The sequence below is a fragment of the Lottia gigantea genome (assembly GCF_000327385.1).
Source record: "Lottia gigantea unplaced genomic scaffold LOTGIsca_90, whole genome shotgun sequence".
Classification (NCBI taxonomy): domain Eukaryota; kingdom Metazoa; phylum Mollusca; class Gastropoda; family Lottiidae; genus Lottia; species Lottia gigantea.
The window spans coordinates 93,030-117,171 of NW_008710951.1; the positions used below are offsets into that span (position 1 = coordinate 93,030).

Sequence of the window (24,142 nt, forward strand, 5' to 3'; positions counted from 1 at the left end):
TAAAATGGAAGGCAAAGATTTAGTTTAAATTTGATTGAAGACTGATGTTATTTTGGAATATAGATGGGAGAATTCTTGAGGACTATGTTCAGTTCTGTTGGTGATGATGTCACAAAATGTTCATATGTTTGTTGTAATTTACCTTTGAAATATTTTTAACTGCTTATGAACATAAAACAAGTTTAATTTTAGAAAAATTTGAATGTGGGCATATGTTCGTGGATTTGTTTTATGTCTCTTAAGAAAAAACAGAAAAATATTACATGTTTGACATGATGGTCATATGTGGTTAAAGCCTTGATTGCAACCAATATATGACCATATTGGTCAGACTTGTTATCTGTTATTTGTTATTTTTGCTTTAGTCTGTGTGTAATAATGTGAAATTTTGAAGAAACATTGAAGTGTATAAAAACAGAACATGATCCTTTTGGGCTAAATTTTCCATGATGCTGTGTTAACAACCCCAATTGCAGAGCTGCTTCAGGAATTCAAAATACCATGATTAATATAACATAGACTCTTTTGTGATTGGTTACTGTGATAATCTCAATCCAGCCATGATGAAGTTGAAACAAAAAGGATTACGTAAAAAGTTTCTGACCAAACGTAAGAAAAAGAATAGTGACAGTGGGTCTATTACCTCCCCTGAAGTTGATCTCACTTTAGAAGGAAATAATGCTTCAGTATTTTTTGATCTGCCAATCAAAAATGATTTGGAAGGAGATTCTGGTGCCTCCATGACAATGTCACCACGATCTCCTGGTTCTCCAGATCCTGATTGTCTGACGCCAGTCGCTGTAACAGACGACAGTGGAACTGAGGATCAAGTGCAAGAAATATCTCAAATGTTTGCTGACTTAATCAAAGAGGTTGAAAATGGAAATTCTACGGATAGTACGTTAATAGGTGATCAGTCATTGGTCTCTTCTGGTCATGTGTCTCCTGTCTCTGATCAGGAACTAGAGAAACTAGAAATGGAAGATGAATTTATGGAATATAAAGGTCCAACAATCAAAAGTTTTTATCAACGAAATTGGAATTCATCATTTGTGTGTTCGTGTGATCCGTCCAGTGTATGTAAAATGGATGTTATTATAAAACATGTACACATATCACCAGGGAAACCTGATGATCAAGTGGATTGTGTCCAAATTCTTGGAACTTATTTAGTCAAGGTAAGAAACTAACAGAGTCAAACATAATTATGAAATATCAAAAATGCAAATCGGCCTGTCTTAACCTGCCCAGGGGCAATTTTTTTTATTTTAGATACTTTCAATTAAAAATAAAAAAAGCACCACTTATAATAATAATGATTCTTTATTTTACACTGGTCAGAATTAGACCCACAAGATAATATGAAAATGTCCTATTATTAGCAAATGGGAACAATGTATGGTCAGATAGAAAAACAAACACACACAAAAAATAAAAATTCCAGTTCTGTCTTAACGGTCATTTTGTATTCACCAGAAAGCACATCCATCTGTAAATGATGTCTTTTGAATTTTGTTTTCGAGAGTTTTTTACAAATGATTTGTTACAAGTAGCAGGTTTCTGAACACATTTTTGACATAATGATCTAAATCTTTCTACTTGTTTCAAACTTGTCGATAAATTAGTTCTATTGACCCACTCACTAATCAATCCATTCCTCTGTTGTCAAGTCTGCTTCATTATTATTTTATAGAATAAGCTGATTTAATACACAAAGGCTTGATCTTTCTTTCTTAGAAACACAATAATGTTGATACTTGTGAAATATTTGAATTGAAATGTCTATGATAAATCAAATTTAAAATGGTCAAGAGAGAGCATTTGATAAAGTTTTCTTCAAGTTAAAACGATTTTGTGGCAGCATAAAGATTTGACATACGTATTTGAAAAAATATTACAAAATAAGGTTTAGATCATCTAGGACTTCTAGCAGGGCTGCTGATTTACCTTTATTTGCCAGTCATGTCTAATTGAAACTGCAAAATGAATTTTTCTATGGAAATATGCTAGAGTTCTGTGCCTTCTTTATGAAAATCTTTACAAGATTTTCATTTATGTGTTAAAATGTTTAGTTGTGAATTTCTGAATTAGTTGGCCCTGCCTTCTAGTTCTGTATTCAAACATTTTTCAAATTGTTTCATCTCGAAAAATAATACAATAGCCAAATATAGTGCCTATAGGTGACAAAATCTTCAAAATTATGAATAAGACAGTAAAAAGGAGACAAATTTCCTTTCTGGAAAAACTTTTTGACTATTGTCTGCTGTTAACCTCATTCTTTTACCCTGGTTAAAATAGACACGACATAGTCTAAACAGATTAGTCAGTATGATTGATTATTGGTTATTGAACTTTAATCATGGAGATCAGATATCATTTAATACTCTCAACTATTTTATTATAATCATATAGACATGTCTACAGACTTAATACTTATTTACATCATGATATCAACTGATAATGGACCAAATTCTTGTCATTTTAATTGTAATTTCTGCTATTTGCAATATCATGGCAGACTTATAAAAGGTGGAACATAATCAGGAATAATGTGGTAGTATAGTTTCTTGTTCAATATATTTGTAATTTGGTGAATTAATCAGTAATATCTGACCTGAGCTAAAATATGCCTGATGCCTAATTCAAGTTTAAGGTCGTGGTTTTCCATTTAGGGGATTCATCTTGAATTTACTAAATGGTCTTTAGAAGTACTAAAAATGTATGGAAAATGCATGATTTCTTACAAAATATCTCAAACTAGGAATTTCTACTCCTATTTCTATAGATGTCTTTTGTATATATGACAGTGTCTAAAGAAAAGACAACTTGTCTATTTAACTTCCAAACGTGGATAATTCTAGACACACATGGATTTGAAGGCTCAAATTTCGACAGTGAGATGTGAACACTATTACTGATTAGCTTCGCTAAAAAATTCCCGTTTCTGAGACTAAGGTATGATTGGATAAACGGATGGCAAACCTATCCCTTTAATACATATTATTATCATGACATCAACTGATAACCACTCAAATTTATTTTGCAATTTGCATCATTTGTAGTACTCAATAGACTTGTAAAAAGGGGATCTTAATCAGGACTGATTTGGTAGTATAGTTTCTTGTTTAATATATTTGTAATTTGGTGAATTAATCATTAGTGTCTGATTAGAGCAAAAATATGACTTATGTACCATCCAGTTTTAGGGGCCACTGATGGACGTGTTCAACCAGGATCACAATGTGTCACATATACATAGTTTTTGGTGATAATATTTCTACACTTGAGCCAATAAAAACACATTACCCTTAATATCAAATAATTCTAAAAATAACAGAAACTGAAAAATCTTCATTATATATTCAGCCAATGTGTAATGAAGGATTCTCTATATGTTTATTAGATTATTCTGCTTCTTTGAAGATTCATTTTCAAAACAAGCTCTTTTAGAAACCTTTCAGATGGACTATATTTAAGGGGTCAATTGCTCAGGTAAATAGCCCAGTCTTGCCAGTATCTAGGATTGTGAACTTATGTTCTTTTTTTGTCATGAAAGACAGGATACACTGTGCATTGAAGAATATTCCCATATTTCCAGGGCACTCACTCCAATTCAATTACTCTTTTGCAATTGACGTAACAAAGCAAATGACATCTATTCGACTGTGCTATAGAAAGTTATAAGGAATTTCAAAAAGCAATTCATTTGAACGTGAACTTTCTTTGCACACTGAAAATAATAGGAAGCTTCTAAACAACCTCTTGAAATACCTGTAAAGAAAGTTTGAAAAGAACGACAATTCAATTAAGCTTTTTGAAAAAGGGGGCTGTATGTACCAGAATGGGCTAGTTGTGATGTGAAATGTTGTGATAACCCAGAAAGGTCCATAACTCTAGCCTATGATACAAAGACTTGTTTATCCCCTCGACAATAGTTGAATAATATACATAGAGAGCAGTCAATGTCCTTTTCAATTTTACATCAAAAAGATAGAAAATTGTCCTCCATTGAAATCTGATGTGTCTTTTGGTTGACATTTATAATTTATTAACCTACAGACCTACTTGCTTGTATTTTTAACCTTGATCCTTATTTAGTGGTACAAGTCAAATTTGTCCCTTGGGTATCTATAAAAGGATTTTAATAGCTGACATATGGAAACAGTGTCTAGTTGTTCAGAAAGGACAATAAACCAAGGTCCTGTGTGTTACAGGATGTGCACATTAAAGATCCCTTGCAAGTTGGAAATCAACTTGGAATATGCTAATTTCCATCATTGCACACTGCATGGTGTTGCCAATGTTCATTAGCCCAAATAGATATAAGTGTCTAATACTAAATACACCTACAAACTGTCCACTTTTAGAGAAATTATAATAAGTCTGGCCAATTGAGATGAAATTCAGCTTATATCTCTGATGGTTATATAGCAATTCTTCTTGGAATATCCAGTGCTTTCAGTTTCTTATGTATGTTATGCCCTCTTTATTCCAAACTTTGCTCTTTTGTCACCTGTCATTTCATCCTTTTATTTTGGTCACTGACTTTATGTAAAGATGTCATATTGGTAATATAAGAAACTTGAGTCAATTAAAACTTTTGTAAGCCATTGAAAAGAAATAGAGCTGAAACTTCTCTTGGTTATATTTAGACATTATGGTAATGTTTTTTTTTTGTTTTGATAAATTTGAAGTTGGCACGTGGAAATTTGATGTCAACTTTATTTGAAATTATCAGGGCTGAAAGTTTGACATTATTATGCTCAATGACACATAATTTGGGACAAAAAGTATGATTCAGGCAAATTTGGCAAACAATTTTACTGACTGAAGGAAGGGACATCAAACCTTTGTGATTGTCTTAGGACAGCTGATAAGTTTGTCAAGTGTCTTGTTGTCGCTCTGTGTAATTCCTGCAAATTATCAAGGTCATGGCTGTGTTTCTTCCAGGCCCTATCAGAAAAATATTGACAAAACCCTCTAAGCTTGGAACTGTTTCAGAAATTTTCTTTGGGTGTTAGTATCTACTTATTTCAAAACAATTCACATACCCTATCAAATTCTGTTTACGCTTTTTTACCTCATACTCTTCTGACCTAATTGGGCTCATGAAGACGGGTGACACAATGCAGAGTGTAATGAAGAAAATTTTGACAGGACAGCAGCATTAACATACAGGGATTGAATCCTGGACCTTCATCTTAGCAAGCAAGCATCTAACTCAAACAGTTTTTCCAAGTAATATGCCATATATACATTATAAAATATAACAACCTCACTCTGGTATAACAGAGTGTCAATTAAATTTCAAAATCAGATAAGATTTCACGATATATATTGCGTACACTTGATAGGTCTTTATTTGAAAATGAAACAGATCTTGACGATATACAGACTTGAATAAAGAGGCTCATTAATGTTTTTATAAGGATTAAATTTTGTTTTAAATTTCGTCAAGTTTCACGAGTAGGGGAGAAGATATTGTTGGAGAATTGTGCATGATATATTGACGTAACCTCGTCACAAGTGTACGTTATTTACAATGACACTGTCATTGTTAAGACTAAGATCAGTTTCAATAGACCTCTTCAATGTTGTTATATTTTTTTATACCATGTAACATCTTAATATAATATTAGTTTAGGCTCCTGATTCAATTATTTCAAATACATGGTGTTTTTCTGTGCATATTTTAATCTGAATGTTTACGGTATTAGCTTAATGTATGTTTGCTAATACTGCTCTAAGAGTTTTTGTAATATGACTTAAAGCTCTACATTCAATAAGTTTGGATGTAACATTTCTTGCAATATTATGTTGATATAGTATATATTTATTTTGCGATGTGGTAATAACTTTTATAGACTTCATTCCTACAACCCATTTTTGGCCCCCCCTGAAAAATTTAGATGGCATAAAAGAGTCACTATAGTTGAGCACCCCTTCAAAAAATTTGGCCCCTCACTGAGACCCTGGGCTAGATACGGGCCTGCTGCTCTATGCCACATAACGCAAGTTTTTTTGCAATGTATATTTGATCATATTGATCATATTCAAAATAATGAAATGTAAGGTTTTTGGCTGTCTTCCCTCCCCCTCTTATAATGAATAAACTGATCATGACAACATATCATTGTTTATTAAAATGACTATACCAGGTAGATTTATGTATGAGTACAAGGTACTACTGTAAAATCTACAAGGGAAATCATTCAAATCGTTGTTTTATAAGAATGGATAATAAGGACAACTTGATTGCATAGTTTGAATCAAAACAATTAGCGGCATGTATTCATTGTCAAAACAAGTAGAGATGCATATTATTAAAATGATGATAATATCTGGAATATGTTTACAAAATATACACTGTATGAATTAGATATACAGATAAACCTAACAATACAGTAGTCACATAGCAATATGATAAAAAAAAAACAACAATATATGCATCACATGTCTTGGGGGCTGTTATATTCACTAAGAATAAAAGTAGATTATAACATAGATAACATACAATATATATATACTGAATATTGAGAATAAATAACATGGGGTATATTATAATGGTCACATATGGGGTGTTTGGAGACTAAATGGGAGATAACTCATCTGCCAATCTTTCAAACTTTACCATAAATTATCTTCCACATAGATACACTCCAAGTAGACCACTGTTAAGATATAAAAATCTGTCTGTTCAGGAAACAACTATCATAACAGAATTATTCTGTAGCTTCTAAATCTCTTCATATTTCAAAAATCTGAATGAAATTGCAATTCCAGACAACAATGTTCATATCTTCATAAAAAGGGTATGAGGGATATAATCAAGGCTGCAACGTGTAAAAAAAAATTCATTTTGTCAGAATAATCGCTTGATATTTTCATGCCACAAAAAGTAGTGAACACATGAACAAATACATACTCATTTTTTTTCTATACAAAAAATCTGTTATATGACAGAGGACTATAATTTGTACCAAAAGGAATATCAAATAGTTGTTAGTCAAATTGCTCAAAGTCTTATTCTATCATTTTAGATCTGCCACCATCCAGAGTGTGTACAAGAAAATAAGAATCAGCCTTTATTGTTATGTCGAATGTGTGATACACAGATTCACAGTAAACCTGGCTATAGTGGACATTTGGTGTTAGATTCACCACGTAAAAGTAAGTTTTGAACACCATTATCCATCTCTGAGATAGTTAGAAAATTCAGAAGGGATCTTGAAGTTGGTGCTCCATTGTTTTTATACGCCCACACGTAAGATGGGCGTATATTTTTATAACATGAATTCCCGAGGAAGTGGCTGGAATAATCATAGCTACCTGCAAGTCTTAGACATTTTCTATTGTCTATATTTACCATGAACTGTTTTATTTATCCATGGATTGTTTAGATCTTACTATCCTAGAGTCTGATGCACATCTTGTGACAAGTTAGCTGCCATGATTTCTGATACAATGCTTAACTCTGCAATCTAATATTGTACCTTTTGTACCATTGAAAATTTGTCAATCTTAAAACCATAATGGATCTGAGAAATCAGTACACAGATGAAAATGGCGAACATCTCTTGATCTTATTTGGTGTATTTATGTTTTCAGAGAAACCATTTAGTCCAGTAGCACCTCACCCACCAGACATTATTACTAGTAACTATAGTAACAGTGATGACGATGAGTCTGATGTCGAGGGTGACGTGACAGAGGAAGGTGATGTTGTTGATGGTATTTTTATTCAAAACAAAGACAGGTAAACTGTTGATTATTTTGTATTTTATGTCTATGATATTATCAAGTCATGTTTTGAGAACGTGTCCTAGAACTGTTGAATTTTTGTAGCTGTCATTCATGTCTGATTTGAAGCTCTGTTTGGTTACAATCTGAAATGCACACACAACAAATATTAAATTGTCAACTTCTATCACCAAGGTGATTTGAAAAAAAAACTTATTGAGTTCATAATCTGCTTGAGAATTGTAAAATTTATTTTTTTCTGTATTGATATAACTGATAATATCTTATACAGGCCTCAACGATCACCCAGCGAAATTCAGAAGAAGTTATTGAAAAGGAAAAAAGTTCTAAAGAAAAGATTGAAAAAACCGGTGAGTTACTTCCCTTTATATATTGTTACACAGGACTCACTGTAGTTATTCATTTGCGTTATCATGCTATTCAATTTTAAATAACTTTTTTAAGAAATCCTGGCCACTTCTCATTGTCATTACAAGGTACTGTAGAACAGTGCCACAAAATGAATCATTTTGAGTGCCCATTAAATAATGGAAATGTAGGTACTGTCTAACAAAATTAATTCCATGCCTTATAATGAATCTATAATTCCAATCTGTCCTTATGGTTTATAACTAGCAAGTCCTGTTCCCATTCATTCTTCATATCAAGTGCCCTTAATTCATGTTTCCCATATGGTGATTATTGTAAATATATTGAAAGATCACATGTATTAGTCACACCCACTAAATTCTTTCAAAATCTGCGTATTCTTTTCAAAAGACATGGTATGCACACAACTGTAGGCCTACTGTGTGAACCTACTCAGCAAATATTACCTGAATAGACAAAATTAACAGTTTGTATTTGAATTGCTTGTATTATCATTTTGAATGACTTTTTATAATCTTTAAATTGTAAATTTGAAGTCAAGATGTGTGAAAATTGTCAGTTATGTTTCAAGATGTGAAAATTCAAAATGGTGTGAAAAAGTTTGTTTTGAGATTGCTCTATGGTTAAACAACTTTCTTACAACTTTGAGAATCTGACAAAGCTGAAAAATAATTGACCATAGTTTAGACCAGTAGTAGCCAAAGTTAGAGATCGCTCTATGGTAAAGCTACATGAAAACTTTTGAAGAAACAAGAAAAGGCTAGATTCTTGACCATATATTAGTGCAGTAGTATCAAATGTTCGAAATTGCACTAAGATAAAATCTACTACTTTTTGGCTCTATGGTAAACATCCCTTACATCTTAAGGCTGAACCTTAGAAAAATTCTTGACCATAAGTTAGTCCGCTCTATGGTACAACCACAAACAAACCAGTAGTAGTAGCCAGTAGTAGTTTCTAAAACAACAATGAGAATTCAGCAACTCAATTCGCTATATATATATTAGAATCCAGTATAATGACATCACAAAATGTAGCAGACAGAGATTTTTCTCCACCTTTGTCCAGATACAGGGTACTTGGCATAATCATTCATCAATCAGGGTGTTCTTGGCTGTGAGACGACTTCATCGATGACGACAAAATATCTTTTATATTTCTCAATTTACGGAAAGTAATATATCATCCACCCCTTATTCAGACAGTAATATGGCTGATAAAATATCCTCCAATCTAATATATCAACAGTTATTTCAGTCTAATGAACTAAAATTAGATTGCTGATCTAAATATAACTTTTTTTGATCGATTTGAAATTTTTAACATCAAAGAAGCTATTTAGGATTTTTAATTTTTTATACTGAATATACTCTTGTATTTCTTAGTATGTGAAAGAAATAGGTTTGGTTTGATGAAAAGAAAAGTTTAAGACCGTAATAAAGTCTACCTTTGATTAATTATAAGATGCTGACAGGTGTTGATTACATTTCTTATAATTTTTAAAAAAGTGTTAACTGACATAAAAAATAGTTAATGATAAAACTACCAGTGCATCTTGTATTTTGTTAACTTGTTTACCTATATATATATATACAGTGATAAACACAAATTTTTTTGTCAACTTGGCAGTTCTAAATCACTAAGCCCAATTTTATTTTGGCAAAAACTATTACAGAATAAATAAAAAAAAGAACAGGGCCATATCTAGTAAATGCCTTAGCTTAGGGGAAGGTTTAAACTGAAATTTGTCTCTCAGAGACTAGACCCCTTCAGCTCTCATACTCACATCTTGAATTTTACAAGACAAAATTGTATCAGATCTTCCAGATTGATGATAATAAGCATCCTGTTGTTTGTACTCTTTTACAATGAAATATGAATATTATGCAATCTTACTGGAAGCAGCCACTGGAAATTGGCTCAGAGCGTGTTAAGGTTGCCATAAGTGTGTAGGACATGCCAAATATCGTGCAATTGTTAGAATGCACATGGTCGCAGTCCGGTGTGACAGGTTATAAACAAAAAGTTTATTTGCCAGTGTATACCAATTGATAGTTATTCCGATAGAACTGGAGAGAACTAAATTACTTTTGCAGTGCAAAATGGGTATAAGTTTTCCAAAATGATAATTACTCAGGTTTATCTTTTTGAGATTTTAAGTCGTTTGAAGTTTAAGTCAATTGTTATAATATCTCACAATATTTTTAGCAATTATCTTTTTTATCATGAATGGAATTTAGCAATTTATTTGCTCAATGCATCAACAGAACTGTATCTAATTGAAACTCAGTCAACCTACTGGATATTCACATCTTTTTCCTAGGAGCATGATGACATTAACCCATACTTGACCATCTTTTTCTGACCTTAAAGGGGTTAAAATTCTGGTATCTATGATATAATTATTACATGGATGACCTGCTTGTGTTCAGGGCAGGATGATTATCCAAAAAATATACCCTCAAATCGTTACCTCTCATCACCCTAATGAGGACAATAGGTCAAACCAGTGTATAATATCCTAGAATAAGTGGATGAATCTATTTAAGAAGTAGAGGGGTGTGGTCTAGCTGAATTCACCTGTAATTTGTTATCTGTCATTTATTATTTATTATAGTTATTAATAAGTTTTATTACCTATGAGATGTTTTTTCGTATCATATTTTTATGAGTATAGTGATAATAATTTTGAATTAATATTTTTTCATCATGGAATGTTTTAATATTATTTTTTAAGTGATAAATTGGGACTCGTGTGATTTCATAATCTACACCTTGATTTTATTCTGATTTTTCATTGTTCGTTAAAGCTGTCGGTAAAATTTGTGGATTACAAAAAGTTAATATTTTGGAATATACTGGTTTTGTTAAGGATAGCTTTAAAGTTCCATCTTTGAATTTGGATATCTTGATTGGATATTTTTGGTGTTTTTTGGTTATCATTGGATCATTGTGAAAAAGTTGTAGAATACCTAATGAATTTGGATTTGTAATATCCTTTTGTGTAGCTTGCGCAATTTATGGTGTGATAATATAAAACTCCTGTTTGTTTTAAAGTGAAAGAAAAATTTCATTTAAAAATGAAAAGATTTACATATTATTAGTGTTTACCTTGGTATTCATCAAAATGTAAACAGGTTACCGATTTCTAGCAAAAACTTTGAAATTTACTTCACTGAAGTATTTACTAACAAGAATTGGATAAAATTGCATCTTATTACAAATTAATTATTTTAATTTTAAACAACAGTCAAAGAAATTGAAAAACACCCATATTCTTCAAGAAATACTATTATGAACTGAACTTATTCAAACGTGAATAAAATGCCATGTTATTAAAGATTTAGTCTTTAAAACTTAGCATCATTTTATCTGAATCAATTTAAAAGTGAATAAATTTGCATATAATTATAAAAAGAGTTAATTAATATGCTATTATAATATAATAATTTTATACAAGATGTAATACAAGCCAGTGTATTATAACCAGGTGTTAAAACTCATTATTATATTGATTTTTATAGTTTGACTTCCAGATTATAATATAGAAAATTTGATCTCACTATTAATACTCGGCATAATATTCAAACCGTTGGCCTCTTGTACAATATGTAGATAGAAAATATGAATTTATTGCAAACTTTATTGGAGGTAAGGAGCTTTGATTTATAACTTAGACTGAGAACTTTTATATAACTAAGACTGAGAAAAAAATATAACTTAGACTGAGAACATAATACACCTTAGACTGAGAACACAATATAAATTAGACTGAGAACATAATATGATTAAGGCTGAGAACACAATATAAATTAGACTGAGAATACAATATAATTTAGACTGAGAACATAATATAATTGAGACTGAGAATGCAATATAATTTAGACTGAGAACATAATATAACTTAGACAGAGAACACAATATAACTTTGACTGAGAACATAATATAATTTAGACTGAGAACACAATATAACTTTGACTGAGAACATAATATAATTTAGGCTGAGAACACAATATAAATTAGACTGAGAACACAATATAATTTAGGCTGAGAACACAATATAACTTAGACTGAGAAATGTTTCTGATAAATGCTGAAAGGTTAATAAAATGTCACTTTGGAAAAACTGATATAACAGTTCACAGACAGTTACATGTGCATTGTGAAGTGGTCAGTAAACTCATTAATTAACATTCTACAGGTTATATTTGTTAAACTATCAGTTGATCAATAGATCATAGTGATACTGAAATTCTAAAAATTAATTTGGTTATTTTTGTTGTTGGGGACAAATAAATATGAGCAGGTGCAGCGAGTTCAGTTTGGAGCATATATTATGATGAAACAGGAATTATGACAATTTATTTTGTGCTCCAATAGTTAAGTGGATTAAAAATAATAATTTTCCTGGATGAATTAGTTATGAGTATGACCAATGATAATTAGCAATATTAATTATTATATGGTCTAATGATTAAGTAAATAAGTTGATTTGTTTACTTGGCCTGGTTGTTTGTTAATAATATAATATTTACAAGGCTGAAAAAATATTATTTTGGTCCTTTTGAACTGAATATAAATCAGCTAGATTTTAATGTCGTCTGCATCAGAAAACTGAATTTTAAAAATAAAAATAAGGAAAATAAATTTTGACAATGACAGCTTAATTCATATAGCTTTCAGTCCCTCCTTTATAATGGTATAAAAAATTGTGATTTGAAAAGAATTTTGTGTATTATGTAACAACTGAAGGGCAATAGATCTCTATTTTGAGTGTTCTTGAAAACCTTAAAATGACAGGCAAAATCTGCGCATTTCCAGAATCCGGATACTGGTTGGTAAATGTTATGTCCCAGCCTTATTGGATACTGGTTGTATTTGTTACTTCTTACTTACTGGTAAATTAAGTGAAAAAAATGTCCCTGATTGATTGACTGTAATGATAATGTTAATATTAAGATCAATAAAGATTAGTTAAGTTTGATTTGGCCACACCCTAACCTTCATACCTGGCACAATATTGATTTATAATACAGCTAATATTATATAGGTCAATAAAACACAATAACATAGCATTTCCTGATTAATTATTATTTACTTCTATTCTTCATTCTTGTTATGGAGCTATTTGAGATTATTTTGTCAACTCAGCATTTCTTTTGGAAGGGAATGAAATGAGTTTATGTCATTTTTTATGGAGAACCCACTTTATTGATATCTTTTGCTTGGCATTTGTATGGAATTTAATCCAATGTTCCATTGCTCGTGCAGTTGCGCACTTAAGAGAAGTTGCCAGTTTCATTTCAGCATTTGCAAGGATGGCTCTTTCTGACTTCCAACCCGTTTGGATTCATGCAGATCTCTTGGCATTTATTCATGGTTCCTCAATGAGTTTTGCACCTTGTCTTTGTGGTAATCAAAGTTTTGACATCAACATTGGTAAAAAAAATGTCTTTCTCTTTGATAGTGATACAGGTTAACCAAAAGAAATTTACATGTGCACATTAGCTTCTTAAATAGTTGGAACCTAGTAAAGTTATTGTCATGGCTGTGCACGGTGTTCGCAGACGTGCAGAAAAGTATCATGTTAAACTCCCGTTAAAAGTTCTTATCCAAATACTAGACAAGTTATAAAAAGATCAATAGCCTGCAATATGATAAATCTTTATTGAATAATATTATTGATATTTATCTTCTATTTCACAAAGTCTCTGATTATTTGACCTTTTTGAAAATGTTATCTTGACTTTCTGATATGGTGCAATACATAAGCCTTGCATTTTTCTAGCAAAAAATTACAAAACAATTTATGTTTTGCCAACTGTAGTAGCCATTTTGTTGAAATGTTTTTGAAGCCAGACATGCAATCTAAAAAGGTGACTTGCAGGATGTCAGAAGGTTTTATAGACAGAAAGTGATGTGTTTCTGCATTATAGGGACAATTCAGGGACTATCTCCTATCTGTTATGTTGATGGTATAGGATCTAATATTTTCACTTGTTGGTTTTCGTGAAGGATAGTGTTATACATGTCTGTGAAAGGCTTCACATCTTTAAAAAGGTGGTGCTGATGTTTAAGTTTAAATTTTCTGCTTTGAAAATTGATGAAATAATGGACAAGTTATTTGTATGTCATAAAGCTTGATATGTCTCATGGATTATAGGTATTGATTTTGTAGTGCAGAAGAGCAGGTGCTGATCTTCTAGATTACAATTTTGAATGCCATGAATGGATGCCAGACATAGATTTTGCATTGCTTTAGTGAAGCAGAGCATACATGCTCATAATTACAGAGCACAGGACCTGGTTTGCCAATTTAGCACCCTGGACAGAGAGCTAATATTGTCCATTTGTTAACTTTATTATGGCACAATTTATTTTCAATTTAAAAGTTTTTTTAGTGCTTGAAGGTAACAGCTTTCTCTTAAAAATAAACTGAGTTTGAAGGGCATTTTGTGTCCATTGAACCAACAATATATTTATATCTGAGCAATAAAAACTACATCATTAACACTTCTAGGTTAAAAATAAGCAATAAAACTGATTTCGATAATTGTAAAAGTGAAATAAGGTAGATGAACTCAGCAGGGGTTTCTCGCTAAAGTGATGACCATTTAAATAGTTGTCAGTATCAGTTGATTGGTACACAATGGTTTGAAGTATATCATAGAAATAAATAAATTTTGGAGTACTTTTCACATATTTTTATTAAATATTAAGTCATTATAAATCATGTAAACAACAATTTTACATGATTAAAGTGATTGTATAGAGTTTTTCTAAACTTTATATGTGTATCATGGACACTGATAGCATTGATTTGAACCATTCCAACTTTCAGTCATTCCTTTGTCTTATTTTGCTATTCCACTAACACCTGTACAGTCAGGTAATTCTTTAATTCAATGAATCACAGACATCTTAAAAATGAGATTCCTTATTTTTTTAGTTTTAAATTAAGTAAACTATTTGATTAAAATAAATTACAATTATTCTTAATCTTATATTATCATTATGTTCTTTATTGCATATAATTAAGAGTTTTAACCAATCATAAATGTCTATGTAGGCTATGTACAGTCTGGATAAACAAAAAAAGACTTTTTGACCATTCTTGATTGGTCACTTATTGGAATTCTGTTGGTAATTATCTTATAATTTAGCTTATTTTGAATTGATTATGGACGTATTTTTCCAAATCATTAGAACACCTCTACTTTCTATTCCTATAAGTATTAGTATTCATAATTGAAAATAAGGGAACCCATCTTTAAGGAATAATTGAATGATGCAAATAGAAGTCATAAATGGTCCAGATACACATAAAAAGTTTTGAAAGCCACTTTACAGTCCCTTTAAAAATGTGGTCATTCATGTGAAGTGAGCCAATAAATTCCAGAAATATTGGCTTATAGTTATCTACTTCAAATATTTGAAAGAGTGTAGCCAAAGTACAAGACTAATGGTCAAAACAAGATCGTAAAGATATGAATAGTAGCCTTATATCCTTGGCACGTTTGTTTTGTTCTGTATAATGTTGGACATAATCAGTTGTAAAAAATGACCATGATTTCTTTTATAATAGTTGTAGTTCACCTTTGCCGAAATTAATGTCTATGTTTACAATTTGATGGCATATGGGTAATTGTTGAATTTAATTTCCAATTCTTGATGGTTCTTGCTGTAAAGATAAAAAAAAAGTAAAAGTGTACATTAAAAACAACCTGCCTGTCACATAAAGCTTAACAATAGAAATTACAAACTTAAAGCATACTTCAGTGGCACAACAATTAACTTTCACAAATACAAATGCCATTTTTCGATATTTTTTGTTATGTTATAGGTTCATTAACTTACAGTATAATTCGGGGTCCAAAAACATCCATGTACATTGGTTGATTCAGAACAATTGAATTATTTGCTCACTGTGAAAATCTTCACAAAATAAGCTCATGCCACATTAAAAAACTTGCAAAATTTCATGAAAATGTAAGGCTGTATAAAATTTTCAGTTTCAGAAACATCTGCCTTTACACCAGCTTCTGATAGCTAGTTCTTCTGACCCTACATCAGCCGAAAACTGTCAAAATATCTATCAGAATCTGGATTATACGCAGATGTTTTGGAGACTGAGCATATATTTTAATTATGAAAATGATGGGGAATCTTGAGATGAAGGGAGAGTGCTAAAAGGGCAAAATGTGCAACACTTGATTTGAAGTAGTTATGTCTGATTTTTCCAACCCTAAGGTCATCAACCAGCCACTTTATTAAAGTCAGTTTACTATAAAAGGAAATTTTTTTTCACTTGTCTCAGAGTCGCGACTACCTGTCATATTCAATGATATCTGATTGTAGTTTCTGACGTCACATAATTTTAAAGTTTTGAATGAAAACATTTTGACAGAAGTGTGAACAAAAAAACACTTTTAAATTATGTGTAGATGTCAGTTTTCTCTTTAGGCTTTGGTTGTCATGGTAATTTAGCTCTTTTGGATGTCTCTTATGAAGTGCATTTGAAATGTGCTGGTTCATTCAGATAGTTCATTGTTGATTGAAATTTGATTGGATTCTTCCAGATTTTTTGCGATTTTCACTTAGTTTATGAAGTGTTGTTTGATGCACTTTCTTCTCACTAAGGATTTATCGAGATTTAGAAGTATATTATATTTGTCTCTATTAGATCCAGTGGACTTCTCAATGTTCTGCCATATGCTTTTGATACCTATATCTGCAAACTTTAGAAACTGAAGCTGTGATTTCAAGTGATAAGTGACATGTGTATTATATAAGAAGGATATAAGTGATTCCACCATGGATAAAAGAGACTCGTTAAAATCAGCTAGTATCAGTGCTGATGAGATTCTGGCTCTTCTGGACTTTTTACAAAAGGTTGGTTTGTAATCTAAGAGATATTTTAGGGATAGAGTTTAATTTAAGTGGTATCCCATGGTAATTTTCAATTCAAAATGACCTCTTTTGGGATCTGATATTTCCTTCGATTAGTCAAAATACAATTTATAATGACGATCTGTCAAATTATATATTTTAAGGTTTATATAATTGAACATTTTGTATTAATACCTATTATTTTTAAAATGCCAATCAAAATTTAACTTGATTAGTTTACCAGTAGTTTTTCATGAAAGTTTTTGATTTTATTGATGCACAAGATGAACTCTAGTCAATTAGGATTAAATACCTTTTATGTATTGACATTATTATGACTAAATGGGGCCTACCATTTACTGCAGGTCAAAGATGACCTATGACTTATTATCTAATGTAGTGAACTGCTAATGATTCAGTATCAGTATTAGAAATCAATTAATATTGTTACAGATTAGAACTATTTACAGCATTCTTATCTAGAACTTTCTATCATTAAATACATGGAAGGTCCAGGCAGTTACAGTCTAGAATTATATGGGAATGACCAGCCCATGTTTTTCATGCTTCTTTGATGTGTTCATGGATACTAAAGTAATAATAAGTTCCTGGAACTATTTCAAAAGCATTGGATTTTGTATTACAGTATTTAAAGATGTCACCAATTTAAGACATGTCAATCATTGGAATAACTGTTGATTATAAGCTTAGCATGTGCTAATGGATTTCAGTTTTGTATTTATTCCACACTTGGTACTGCTACTGCTTTGAAAAGAGCTCCAATATATATTCTGGACATTTAAACCAAATAGGCCAACTTTTTTGTTTAAAACAACAATCAGTATCAACTAGAATTAAAGGGATTGTAAAGAGGTTATCTAAATTTTTTATGTGTATCTGGGACAATGGATAGCATCAATTTGCATCATTCCAATTTTCAATCAGATGTCTTTGGTTCTAGCAATTCTACTTAAACTAAGTGTTTTATGACGTCACCCACAAAGGTCTTATGTGATACAAGCATATTCACTTAGTTTTAGTCGAATTGCAGGAACCACAGACGTCTGATTGAAAATTGGAATGGTGCAAATTGATGCTATCAGTGTCCCCGATAAGCATGAAGAATTTAGAAATCCTCTTAACAATCCCTTTGATTAGTAAACTAACAGCCAAATGGAAGTAAACATGAAGTACTAGAAGAAATTTTTCTTAAATTTTGAATTCTTTATCTCATTGCAGGAAGAAGATGCGATATCAAATGGAGGCCAGTCCCCTGAAGCTGGTATTGCCCCGGTAACTCCAACCATGGCAAACTCCCCATCGCATGACCAAGAGATCACTGACGGGAATCAGGATAATCCAGATAATAAAGATGTTCCAGAGATCTCTGAAAATTCCATCTTCTCCTTCAACTACCAGGAACTGAGCTCACCAATACGATCTCCAGTCAGACGCCAATCTCGGGTAAGTCTTATTTTGTGTTTAGTGTTTTTATTTATTTGCTTGTTTCTGTATTTAGTTCCTGCAGACAGAGTATTCTAACACTCTTGCCCATCATGAAATTATTCATAGGTCAAGACAATATCTTTAGAGTTTTCAATCTGGTTTTCCACCTGTCAGTAATGCCGGGGGATAACCTGGAAAAATTGTCTAGTCATTCAGATGAGACAATAAACTGAAGCCCTGTGTGCTACAGACTGTGCACATTAAAAATCGCTTGACAGATGGAAATCGAAAAATAGTAGTCTAGTGTTGCTATCCTAGCAATCATTGCACACTGCATGGCGTTGGTTGCCTACATTAGTCCAAATAGGTGCAGAAGAGAAGAACACAAAACTCATTCATTTTCCAACTAAAGTGCAATTTAACAATCCTAGTATTTGACATTAGTAAAGTACACTCTTTGATGTTGCGCATTGAATTTGAACAGTTGAACATAAATTTCAGAGTCATTACTTTGATCTTGTACAAGTCTACCAAATAACACCATGATTTATCTTTCAACTTGTCAGTAATTCAAATTTTAAAGATTTTATAAACACCAAGTTTGCCAGGAAAATGTTTTAATGATTATATTTCTGATTTTTAAATCAGAGATCCCCATGGATTGATACCATTACCAATTTCAAACTGTTCAAGGACATTTTGATTAAATCATGTTTAAAATACTCCTTCTGTTATAAGATAAAAGCAGTTATTTTGTGCTAACTCCATTGCCCACAGAGAGCTGTTGTAAATCAGTTAATTAAGACTGTTGCTGGCTAACCTGATGGTCTTGGTTCAATCCTTGCATAGGGCAAGATAATCCCCTTGATTTTACAACCAAGTTTGTCTCTGTCAGTGATGCAGGTAAGACTGACATGGAAAAAGTGTCAAGTCATTCAGATGGGTCAATAAACCTAGGCCCTGGGTGCTAACATCCTTCAACTGTTGGAAATCGAAATACAGTAATGCTGATGCTGCTTTTCTAGCAAAATTTCCCTCATTGAACACTGCATTTCATAAAAGTCCATTTCATTTCATTGAAACATGGAGTGAAAATTAATATGAAAATGCATGTTCCATGCTATCTCTAATTAATGGAGATAAGCTGCGATCAGTATACAGCTATAAGCAGGGAATGTGCCAGAATTTCTATGTTAAAACCTGTTTTGTGTATATTTTGATGTAAATTTAATGAGTTGGCTTATAAAAAATTACAGTTTTTATGTTGTTAAATTCTGTGGTTATTTTTCTGTTCAGCCACCTGGAATGACATAAGTTCTGCATTATCTAACATCTCTAGGTAATATATGCTGTGTTTTTGATATTATAATTAACCACTTATCCATTCATGATAAAAGTCTGTACTCCAAAGTAGACCATCACAATTTTCAATCAGACGTCTGTGGTTTCTGCATTTCCACTAAAACGAAGAGCTTTATCGAAGAGCCTTTTGTGATGAAGCATATTTAGGGATTAGTGATGTCATGGAATAGTGCAAATTTACGCTATCAGTGTCTCTGATACACATACAAAATTTCAATATCTCATTACAATCCCTTTAATCAGATTGAAAAGAATTTAAAGTTAAAAAAACTGTGCTGATCTTCATTTGGTGAAGAGTAAAAAGTTTGGCACTGTGGTTTAATTTACCATCTACCATTTATTGGAATATATTTTGTCATACATTTCTATTTTAGTCACATCCCACGCATCAGTCTAATAATCTATGTAAGAAGTTGTTAATGTTTTGCTAATTGGTAGTGATTATTGTCTATTATTGTGCTATAGATTGATTCTAATATCTGTCAATTATCTGAGATATTACGCACGCCATGCTGTTAGAAATAATGTAATTCAAGATAAGCGTAAGACTTGCAGTAGTGAGCATTCTCATTGGTTGATACTTTTGAAGTGCGGTAATTGACCAATCAGATTTCTTGAAGTCAACAAGGTACAATAATAGCAAGAAGCAACAGAACAATAGCTCAATTACTTTTACCGCGAATCAGAGTATTCTAAATGCTTGAGCAATGACTTGAAACATAGATATTTTTTTAGCCCACAGCCCGTCTCAAATCAGGCTTCACCCATGTCCTTCCCCCCATCCCCACTTGCTTGTAAACACTTTTAAAGCAAAATTCTTTTCAGACTATGGCGAAACTTGGTGAAATTGTTTATTATCGACCACGAAAGAACCCTATTAAGAATTTAAGATGTATATATATTTAGAGTTATTGCCCTTGTTCTTGAAAATGCAATCAATATTTAGCTTTCTTATACAACAGAAGGCACAATTGTTGATTTTTGATAAAACTTGGTGAAATTGTTTATCATCACCCTATCGCATAGAAATGAAATTGAAAATATTTGTTTGCGAGTTATTGCTACTGTTCAGTCAAATGTTCACTTAAAAACAAAGCTGCCAGTGGGCATATATTACCTTGCCTGGCAAGCTATCAGTATCTATCAGTTACATTCCCACATAACTGAATTTACCAGTGATGTCTGACTAGATATTCAGGATGTCCTGACATCAATGAACAACAATATTTTTTAAAAGTAAACATTTTCAAGATCAATTCCTGTTTAAAATCATTATCTTTTTTTTGACGATGAGTAAAATTAGTTTCATAAACATCACACACATAAACTTCTCATCAAATTATTCAACATCAAACACATGAAAGTCCTTTCAAAAATAAACATCCGTGAAGTTATCTCCCTGTTAACATACCTGTTTGAATGATGTTTATTTAAGTAAGATATGATATAAGATAATTTGTATTTACAGATTGGTAATGATGAGTTTTTTACTGTGAGATTCTCAGATGATGATAGTGATGTAGTGTGATATAATATAAGATAATTTGTATTTACAGATTGGTAATGATGAGTTTTTTAATGTAAGATTCTCTGATGATGATAGTGATGTAGTGTGATATATTATAAGATAATTTGTATTTACAGATTGGTAATGATGAGTTTTTTACTGTGAGATTCTCAGATGATGATAGTGATGTAGTGTGATATATTATAAGATAATTTGTATTTACAGATTGGTAATGATGAGTTTTTTACTGTGAGATTCTCTGATGATGATAGTGATGTAGTGTGATATATTATAAGATAATTTGTATTTACAGATTGGTAATGATGAGTTTTTTACTGTGAGATTCTCAGATGATGATAGTGTGATATATTATAAGATAATTTGTATTTACAGATTGGTAATGATGAGTTTTTTACTGTGAGATTCTCTGATGATGATAGTGATGTAGTGGTTATTGCTGCTCTTCAAAACCAGACTCTCAGGTTGGTATATTACTATATCTATCTTGAATACACTTACAAGTGCTCTTGCTCAATATATTATGTATATGTAAATCATTGTAAAAATCACTAAGCCACCTAATAAGGGGTTAAGAATTTACATAGATCATTTAATCAACCTAGAAAGGGCCAGGCCAAAGTAGCAGTAAGCCAAATTTGAGGGGAAATTCAAAGATATTAGTGAGCCAACATATAGGGAGCGGTAAAAGGAAAAGATGTTTTAGATGGCAGTAGTAAGCCAGCTCAGAGGGTGTAAGGGATAAAAAGTAATATAAAATGTGATATATAATAATAAATAAGAGCATTATCTAATTCAAAACAGAAGATAATGACTGAATCATAGCATTTAATTCAAAACAGATGATAATGAATAAGGTGTAAACAATTTGATATCAGTGCAATATTAATTACAAAATTTAATTTCAAGTATATCAGGTATTTTGATATACACCTTGAATATATAGATGTTGAACTTCTGCCAATAATTCAGGTTTTTATCAGGAATTTGTTTAAAACTTTTCAAAACACATCAATCTGCAGGTGAGAATATAGTCTTTTAAGTTTACATCATTGATAGAAACATTAATAGGAATAGAAACTAACTTTGAAGAAAGAAGTTCAATTAAGATTACCTACTGATTTATTTAATTCAGAATTTGTAGTCAGTTAAGAAATAGCAACAGAATTTTGTAATTTGTACAAAGGATATGAATTTAATGGGATTGTAAAAAGTTTTTCGAAAATTTGTATTGTGTATCAGGGACACTGATAGCATTGATTTATGCCATTCCAATTTTCAATCAGATGTCTGTGGTTCTTGCAATTCCACTAAAACCATGTGTTTTGTGATGTCACTATTGCACTACTGTCCTTATATATCAATAGTACTTTGTGATAGTGACATCATAAAAGGCTTAGTTTTAGTGGAAATATAAGAACCACAGACATCTGAAAATTAAAATAGTGCAAATTGATACTCAGTATCCCTGATATACATACATTTTTTAGAAAACCTCTTTACAATCACTTTAAATCTGCAATAGTTCAACTGTGAAAATGTTGCAAATTTAGATTGTAAAAATCAAAAAATATCAAAGTGCTTATAGAAATTTGTTTGAAATTTGTAGAGATGCCTTGGGACCAATTTTTATTGAGAAGAAAGTTGATATAAGGAAGTATGATATTTATGTAACAGATTCTAATACACCATTACCTATGGAATGTAGTACGTTTTTATTAGCTGGGGCTACTCTTAGAGTCAAAGGTCAGTTTTTTTTGTCATTTCTTTTTTGTTTGCTTTTCAGATTTTTTTATTTGTGTGTCTTTTGTATGTTTGCTTTTCAGAAGATAACATGAACACAACCAGTCATTTTGAAACATTGGTCATGCATGGCTGGCATATCCCTCATATCAAAAACCCTGATATCATTGCTCTCAGTCATTTTGAAACATTGGTCATGCATGGCTGGCATATCAGTCATATCAAAAACCCTGATATCATTGCTCTTACAAATTTGCAATGTTATTTTTTTTAACAGCAAATATTACTTTCTATAAGGAATAAAAAGTAAGTCAATTCTAACTTCCACAAATTTGAACTCCATTTTCTGTAAAAGTTGGTGAATTAATGTTTGTTCTTTTGACCTTCAAAATGTTCATTTCGCCGAGAGCAAGACGTAAATCTAAAAAGACTGGAGTTAAAACAGGAATTGTCTGAAAGGAGTGATTAGGCTCCTATTGAGATCATCTGAGTTGGTCATTCACTGTATTTCTATAGACTATATGGCTACATTAAGTGGACTTTACAAAGATAGAAAAGGGAAGTGATGATAGTGAAATGGTAGTTGACAAGTTAACAATGAAGTCAAATCCTCCAATCAATATGTTTTATAAATCAGGATACTTCTCTCTATCTCTCTCACTTCTTGTCAGAAACAGCCATATTTTACACCCCATCTTTCCATCATAACTTATAAACTTATCTTATAGTTTCTCTATGCCTCATATCCTTTGTTTTAATGGACATTCTGTCTACTTTGGTCTTATTCAGAAACATTGGAAGCCCCAGTCTCCTGAGACTAGGGTTAAAATTAAGGGACAACTGTCGAGACTGAATTAAAATTATGGCAACTCTGTGGAGGTGTCATTGTACTAAGTCTCTAATGGAGTGTCTGAGATTGAATTGATTTAGTACATTCTAAGACACATATTTTAAGGCAAAAACATATAAAAATCACCATATAAAAGACATATTTTTACATTTTTTAAATATTTTTCTCAGAAACAACATGTTTCAGGTTCTGTATTA

General features: G+C 31.5%; 3 protein-coding genes across 3 annotated transcripts; all 3 read left to right on the forward strand.

The window, feature by feature from the left end:
- Positions 1–563: 563 nt before the first annotated feature.
- LOTGIDRAFT_169844 (hypothetical protein) lies at positions 564–1,347 on the forward strand (the record flags this gene model as incomplete). The annotated part of the gene is made up of 2 exons (XM_009068468.1): positions 564–1,178; positions 1,273–1,347. 2 exons carry the CDS (start codon positions 564–566, stop codon positions 1,345–1,347), a joined length of 690 nt encoding a protein of 229 aa, XP_009066716.1.
- A 4,798-nt stretch (positions 1,348–6,145) lies between these two features.
- On the forward strand, positions 6,146–10,801 carry LOTGIDRAFT_169845 (hypothetical protein; the record flags this gene model as incomplete). Its single annotated transcript, XM_009068469.1, has 5 exons — positions 6,146–6,181; positions 7,041–7,170; positions 7,609–7,756; positions 8,033–8,111; positions 10,748–10,801. The coding sequence occupies 5 exons, from the start codon at positions 6,146–6,148 to the stop codon at positions 10,799–10,801; spliced, it is 447 nt and encodes a 148-aa protein (XP_009066717.1).
- Positions 10,802–16,944: 6,143 nt separating this feature from the next.
- On the forward strand, positions 16,945–23,369 carry LOTGIDRAFT_169846 (hypothetical protein; the record flags this gene model as incomplete). The annotated part of the gene is made up of 6 exons (XM_009068470.1): positions 16,945–17,022; positions 18,259–18,483; positions 21,384–21,407; positions 21,728–21,816; positions 22,962–23,098; positions 23,179–23,369. 6 exons carry the CDS (start codon positions 16,945–16,947, stop codon positions 23,367–23,369), a joined length of 744 nt encoding a protein of 247 aa, XP_009066718.1.
- Positions 23,370–24,142: the final 773 nt, after the last annotated feature.